The sequence below is a fragment of the Euprymna scolopes genome, chromosome 21 (genome assembly GCF_053919585.1).
Source record: "Euprymna scolopes isolate OS-2025 chromosome 21, ASM5391958v1, whole genome shotgun sequence".
NCBI classification, from domain to species: domain Eukaryota; kingdom Metazoa; phylum Mollusca; class Cephalopoda; order Sepiida; family Sepiolidae; genus Euprymna; species Euprymna scolopes.
The window spans coordinates 123,970,412-123,978,587 of NC_136502.1; the positions used below are offsets into that span (position 1 = coordinate 123,970,412).

Genomic DNA, 8,176 nt, shown 5'->3' on the forward strand with positions numbered 1-8,176 from the left:
ATGTCAGTACAGTTGGGGAAACAGGAAACCGGAAGAGAATTCCAAAGTCTAGCAGTTCTGGGGAAGAAACTATTAGAGTAGAAGGCTTTCTTACATCTAGGGATCTCAACTGTGTAGGGGTGGGACTTTGCTGCTTGTTGGGTTTGTTGGAGGAATTTACGTTGAGGGGACACAAGGGCTAGTAGTTCATCGAAAGATCAACCATTAAAATACTTGTAAAACAGGCAGATGTCGTTTCACAACGTTTCGTTCTTGTTAATTCCTTACCTCAAGTGGCTTTATGCGTTGTCTGGAGCGATTCCCGAAGAAAGAAAGAAATTTGTAAATAAATAAACACGAGATAACAAAACTGGAGTGAACATTTTTATTTTAGGTGGTGCTTGCTTTTGGTACAAAGGTTGTAAATGCTATAAAATTAGTATTTCTAATCAATTCATATCTGATTGCTGCGTTTAAATATATACTCAGTATGAATGTATGTATATATGCATATATAAATATGCATATATTGTGTAGGGGGCATTCATTCATTCAAACATCATTTCTTTGAATAAGATAAACATTCTGTATCTATTTGATCCGTCGAGCGTTCTTGCAAAAGTTATAACAAACTTCTACAAGTCAGACCGAAAAGGAAATAAAAAAATATCTGCGCCCATTTTCAGTCTCGTCCATTTTGGCACATCCTAAATTTGGGATGAATGAGTATTCTAATTTAATCGTTAAAAGGTACTAGATGCTCTACAAATTTAAGATGAAGGAGTATTATTAATCGACCATTTGATGCTCCAAAATTTTGAGACGAAGGAGTATTGTAAATTGACTGTTAAAAACGCAAGACGCTCAAGAAATTTGGGACAAAGGAGTATTCTAAATTGCCATTAAAGGACGGTAGATGCTGCGAATGAATTAGATTGCATCCTACTTGAAGAGGTGTAAAGAGTAAATACTTTCGGAAAGAAAGATCAATAGATCAAATAGACAGAAATGTTTTTCGTATTTAATAAAATTGATATTTTTTGCAAATAAAGAATTGCTTAATAAAGTTAAGCATAATTGTAAGTTTATAATTAATTCGTAAATGATAAATGGTTAATCACAGATAAGAAATGTCTGAAATTAAATGCCTTCAAGACGCTTTTTCATTCTATTCATTCTTGTGATGACGACGCCACTTTTTCTCTGGAAAAAAAAGAATTTTATTTAAAAAAAATCATATTAGTCAAAATATACTAGAGTTTCACTTTAGCTTCGAAATAATAATACACATACACGCACACACACATACACACATACACGCACACACACACGCACACACACACACACACATACATACATACATACATACATACATACAAACACACATAAAAACACAAACACATGCACACATACGTACACACACACACGCACACACACACACATACATACATACATACATACATACATACAAACACACATAAAAACACAAACACATGCACACATACGTACACACACATACGCACACACACACACACACACACACACATACATACAAACACACATAAAAACACAAACACATGCACACATACGTACACACACATACGCACACACACACATACATACATACATACATACATACATACAAACACACATAAAAACACAAACACATGCACACATACGTACACACACATACGTACACACACACATACATACATACATACATACATACAAACACACATAAAAATACAAACACATGCACACATACGTACACACACATACGCACACACACACACACATACATACATACATACATACATACATACAAACACACATAAAAACACAAACACATGCACACATACGTACACACACATACGCACACACACACACACATACATACATACATACATACATACAAACACACATAAAAACACAAACACATGCACACATACGTACACACACATACGCACACATACACACACGCACGCACTCATATTTCCGATTTTCAGAAAAGGTAACTATTTCATTGAAAAAAAAAACAAATATTACATTCAAAAAGAAGAAAGCAAGTTAAAAATATATATAAATTCTTTAACTTGGATGTAATCTCATTGAGTCAACAGTTTGTCAAGAATCTGATTGCATGATTTTGAAATGTTTCTACTTTCTGCAGCAATGAAGCTGCCAAATCTATACACTCCAGACCATGAAGTATAACTGGGAGTAAATACTTCGATACTATTGCATTTTTGATTCAGGTTTTTTTTCTTTGTGTGTCTCGTTCGGCAAAGTTCGGCAACGTTCGGCAGAAGACGCAAACCACCGGATTATATCGAGCGAACCGAAGTCAATACAAAACCGAACAAGAAAAAGAAACAGCCTACCGGAAAAATTTCATAAAATTTATTGTTTTATTTATTTATTTATTTATTTATTTCACTGTCAACAGTTTTTTTGAAAGGTCTGATTTATTTATTTTTTTCACTGTTTTTTATGAAAAGTTTTTTTTTTTTAGTTAATAATTATTTCTTTAGTTTTAAGGAACAAAGAACAAATATTTATTTTGGATTTATACATTTTTCGTAAAACTTTTGATAATTGCGCCTTAAGCGAAACCCTAACTTTCAAACACGGCGGTCAATTGAGGTATGGAAGCACACAATGAGTACAATTTTCAAATATTTTTATGTTTATTTTTTTTCACTCCTTATAATAAAAATATATAAAAATACCTAAACATTTTATCAATTATATAAAAATAAATTATTATAGCATATCTTATTAAATAACTATGTTTATTTAAGTTGATATGTTATATCTTTTGTAAAACTATTTAGGTATTTTAGAAATACATTTATTCACAGAAACTTGAAAAGAAAACAATGAATGTGTCACATGTTTTACGCTTTTAGCAGTTTAAAAAAAAAAGGTGAATGTGCAATAGAAAACAGTTTAAAAATGTGAATATTTCACATATGTTAAAAAAACATTAAATTCAAACAAAATAATAAGTGCGAATACAGTAGATATTGCTGAAAATGTATTTTTAAATCGGCGACGCCACAGAAATTACTGTGTGTAGCTGTAGAAATTTTCTGAGTTGGTGCCCCTCATAGCTCTTAGTTTCACCTTGCATAGACCCCAAGATCCTTCAACTGTGTTTGTGTGTACTCTCGGATTATCCGGATCCACAAAATTGTTCTTGTGATCGACAACAAAGTGATTAGGTAGGGCATTATATAATCGTAATATGATCGTAATATAATCGTAATATGATCGTAATATGATCGTAATATAATCGTAATATAATCGTAATATAATCGTAATATGATCGTAATATGATCGTAATATAATCGTAATATAATCGTAATATAATCGTAATATGATTGTAATATAATCGTAATGTAATCGTAATATAATCGTAATATGATCGTAATATAATCGTAATATAATCGTAATATGATCGTAATATAATCGTAATATAATCGTAATATGATCGTAATATAATCGTAATGTAATCGTAATATGATCGTAATGTAATCGTAATATAATCGTAATATGATCGTAATATGATCGTAATATAATCGTAATATAATCGTAATGTAATCGTAATATAATCGTAATATGATCGTAATATAATCGTAATATAATCGTAATATAATCGTAATATGATCGTAATATGATCGTAATATAATCGTAATATAATCGTAATATAATCGTAATATGATCGTAATATGATCGTAATATAATCGTAATATGATCGTAATATAATCGTAATATGATCGTAATATGATCGTAATATGATCGTAATATGATCGTAATATAATCGTAATATAATCGTAATGTGATCGTAATGTAATCGTAATATAATCGTAATATAATCGTAATATGATCGTAATACAATCGTAATATAATCGTAATATGATCGTAATATGATCGTAATATAATCGTAATATGATCGTAATGTAATCGTAATATGATCGTAATATGATCGTAATATAATCGTAATATAATCGTAATATAATCGTAATATGATCGTAATATGATCGTAATATAATCGTAATATAATCGTAATATGATCGTAATATAATCGTAATATGATCGTAATATGATCGTAATATAATCGTAATATGATCGTAATATAATCGTAATATAATCGTAATGTAATCGTAATATAATCGTAATGTAATCGTAATATAATCGTAATATGATCGTAATATGATCGTAATATAATCGTAATATAATCGTAATATAATCGTAATATGATCGTAATATAATCGTAATATAATCGTAATATAATCGTAATATTATCGTAATATGATCGTAATATAATCGTAATATAATCGTAATGTAATCGTAATATAATCGTAATGTAATCGTAATATAATCGTAATATAATCGTAATATAATCGTAATATAATCGTAATATAGTCGTAATATAATCGTAATATGATAGTAATATAATCGTAATATAATCGTAATATGATCGTAATATGATCGTAATATAATCGTAATATAATCGTAATATGATCGTAATATAATCGTAATATGATCGTAATATAATCGTAATATGATCGTAATATAATCGTAATATGATCGTAATATGATTGTAATATAATCGTAATATAATCGTAATGTAATCGTAATATAATCGTAATGTAATCGTAATATAATCGTAATATAATCGTAATATGATCGTAATATAATCGTAATATAATCGTAATATAATCGTAATATGATCGTAATATAATCGTAATATAATCGTAATATAATCGTAATATAATCGTAATGTAATCGTAATATAATCGTAATATGATCGTAATATAATCGTAATGTAATCGTAATATAATCGTAATATGATCGTAATATAATCGTAATATGATCGTTATATGATCGTAATATAATCGTAATATAATCGTAATATGATCGTAATATAATCGTAATATGATCGTAATATAATCGTAATGTAATCGTAATATAATCGTAATATGATCGTAATATAATCGTAATATGATCGTAATATAATCGTAATATAATCGTAATATAATCGTAATATAATCGTAATATGATCGTAATATGATCGTAATATAATCGTAATATAATCGTAATATGATCGTAATATAATCGTAATATAATCGTAATATGATCGTAATATAATCGTAATATAATCGTAATATGATCGTAATATAATCGTAATGTAATCGTAATATAATCGTAATGTAATCGTAATATAATCGTAATATAATCGTAATATAATTGTAATATAATCGTAATATGATCGTAATATAATCGTAATGTAATCGTAATATAATCGTAATATGATCGTAATATAATCGTAGTATGATCGTAATATAATCGTAATATAATCGTAATAGACTGCGTAGGTTTGCAAATTAAAGTATATTTAAAAAAAACGTAAATACGTTTTAAAAATATATTAACAAAATACATTTTAATATTTTGTCCAAATATATAAATAAACAGTTTGTAGAATAGCGGAAGTATTTTATCCATTTTGTGCTTCCATATCTCAGTGGACAGCCGCGGGCGCCACCTGCCGACGTGTTTCAAAATTAGGTTTCCGTTTTATGCTCAATTACCAACTTTGTTTTCAAAGCAAAAGTGTAGCTTTTGGTATTTGTAACAATTCTTTGTTGTAATGGATCTTTTAAAGCTCAATGAAACTCTTCCCTTTCTTTTTTTTTTTTTTTTTTTTTTCAAGTTAATGTCGTCTGCTCACTGGTGTCTCTTTTGGCAACTGGGTTTCTCATTGAATAAGCTCATTCAGCATTTTCCAGGGTGGTTTGCGTCGTCCGTCGGGCGTTGCCAAGTGAGACTCACGGAAAAACGGGATTTAAAATGCAGTAGTACCAATGCTTTAACGTGATATGGTACTCTTCGTGAAATCAATAATACTTTTTTTTTCAAAGGCCGCCCATCATAGGTTTATTTAGTGTTTAACCGGAATCAAATTTTGAAGGAATTAAATCGGATTAAATTTTATTCTTAAGAACATGATGCAACGATCCGCAAGAAAAACTATTGAAAAATATTGATTTTTGTTGGAAGATACCAACGAATGACAAATAAACTATATAGAAACTAATTTTACTTTATCTATAAGATACATATCTGTAGATTATACATAAAAAAACAGACTTTAATTTATTAATTTTTTAAACTATAGCACTACCCCTAATGCAGATTTAACCGACTTCCTCCAAAGGGGGAAATTTCATGGGAATATAAAATTCACGTGCGGTCCCAATCGCATGTATATCTTCGTTAGGAGAGATGACGACGTTAGGTTTTTGCAACTTTTATTGGAAGGTGTTGATGCCCCCCATATACAGTGCCTGATATCTTCAAATATGTGACCCATTTGGTACTGACCAGGCTCAACGATACTTAACTTCCGTGAGCTAGCGAGAATTCGTGTATCAATGTGATTGTGCCATATAATTTATATATTAGATATGTAATGTCGAGATAAAACAAAGAAACTGCTTAATTTCTTTATTATATATATATATATATAATTATATATATATAATATATATAATTATATATATAATATATATATAATTATATATATATAGAGAGAGTATATTGATAATTTATTTATCATTTATCTATTACATATATATATATATATATATATAATATAGATGATACATAAAGAGACTGACTTTAATTTATTCATTATATATATATATATATATATATATATATATATATATATATATATATATATATATATATGAGCAAACAGTTAATAAAATATGTTAAAAAACACTTTGAAAAGAGTTAAAAACATATTTAATCTGAAAAGGAAACACTAGATAAATTTTATCTAGTGTTTCCTTTTCAGATTAAATATGTTTTTAACTCATTTCAAAGTGTTTTTTTAACATATTTCATTAACTGTTTGCTCATATTAAAAGCTCTATTTCCTATTTGGTTTTATCGAGCTTTTATATCTGGCTGAGATAATTTTATAAATATTAATTCTTTAATATTTATAATTTACGTTAATTTTACCATCTTGGATTATTTTGGTAAATTCAATTGTAATTTTCATTTTATATATATATATATATATATATATATATATATATATATATATATATATATATATATATATTTACATGGGCATCACCACTTATCAAGGCCTTAAGGCCACTCGAGGATAAGGGTTAAAGAGTGTACAGTAGAAATTGGACAATATAGTAATCGTTAGTAATGGAAATTTGGTGAATTTGTTAACTTATATGGAACGGCTCATCAAAAACTTGTTTACGTTAGACTTGAAGACAACCATATTGTAATCAGCTGGAAAGCAGGAAAACGGAAGACAATTCCATAGGTGTATAGTTATAATAAAGAAGTTTTGCTCATGGAATCTACGTTTAGATTTAGGTACAGATAAAGTGGAAGAAATTATTGATAGTGATTTCTGCTAGACGGGTGTTTATTGTGAAAGTTTGGCGAGGGGGGACCATAGATTGGAGCTCAGCTGAGCACTTGCCATGAAAAAACAGAGACAAACTCGCAACATTTCTTCTGTGAGCAAGAGGTTGCAAGGAAGAGAAAAGGACATCTGCTACGAGGCTACGAAGTCTATTTTGAACTCTATCAAGGCAGGATAAGTCCTTTCTAGCAACTCCTGCCCAGATGTGGCAACAGTATTCCATCCTTGGACGTACCTGGCTCTTATATAGATAGAGAATTGCATCAGCAGTGAGATATCTACTGGATCGATAGGAGGATCCCACCATTTTTCCAGCAGCCTTGGCAACGGATTTAATGTATGTGTTCTACTTAAGATCAGGAGTAAAAGTCAAGCCCAGAAGCTTGTCAAAACATGAGGTCTCCCCAAGACGAGAACCATTCATTTCAATTGATGCCAGATGGGGATAAGAGCATTGATGATGTAAAGATAAAAGCTTGGTTTTAGATGCATTAAAAGTAGCCAGCCACCTCTTTCTCCATTGTACCACTTGCTCAAGATCAGAGGAGAGAGAATCAGAGAGAACTTGGTCGTTTATGGTCTTAGATGTGCTACCATAAATAGTAGTGTCATCAGCATAAATGTCTACGAATGATGTAAGGATGTGATCTGGAAGATCATTAATGTAGATCAGCAAGAGAGTTGGGCTCAGGATGGACCCCTGAGGGACTCCAGCATTAATACTTAGAA

The 8,176-nt window shown here is 29.5% G+C and overlaps 1 protein-coding gene across 1 annotated transcript in view; it reads right to left on the reverse strand.

The window, feature by feature from the left end:
• Positions 1 to 350: 350 nt before the first annotated feature.
• Positions 351 to 8,176, reverse strand: part of LOC145242701 (uncharacterized) — a 101,578-nt gene continuing 93,752 nt past the window's right edge. Inside the window, exon 4 of the mRNA XM_080105833.1 lies at positions 351 to 1,182. Within this exon, the coding sequence (XP_079961959.1) occupies positions 1,148 to 1,182 (35 nt within the window). The 3' untranslated portion in view covers positions 351 to 1,147. The remainder of the gene's footprint in view (positions 1,183 to 8,176) is intronic.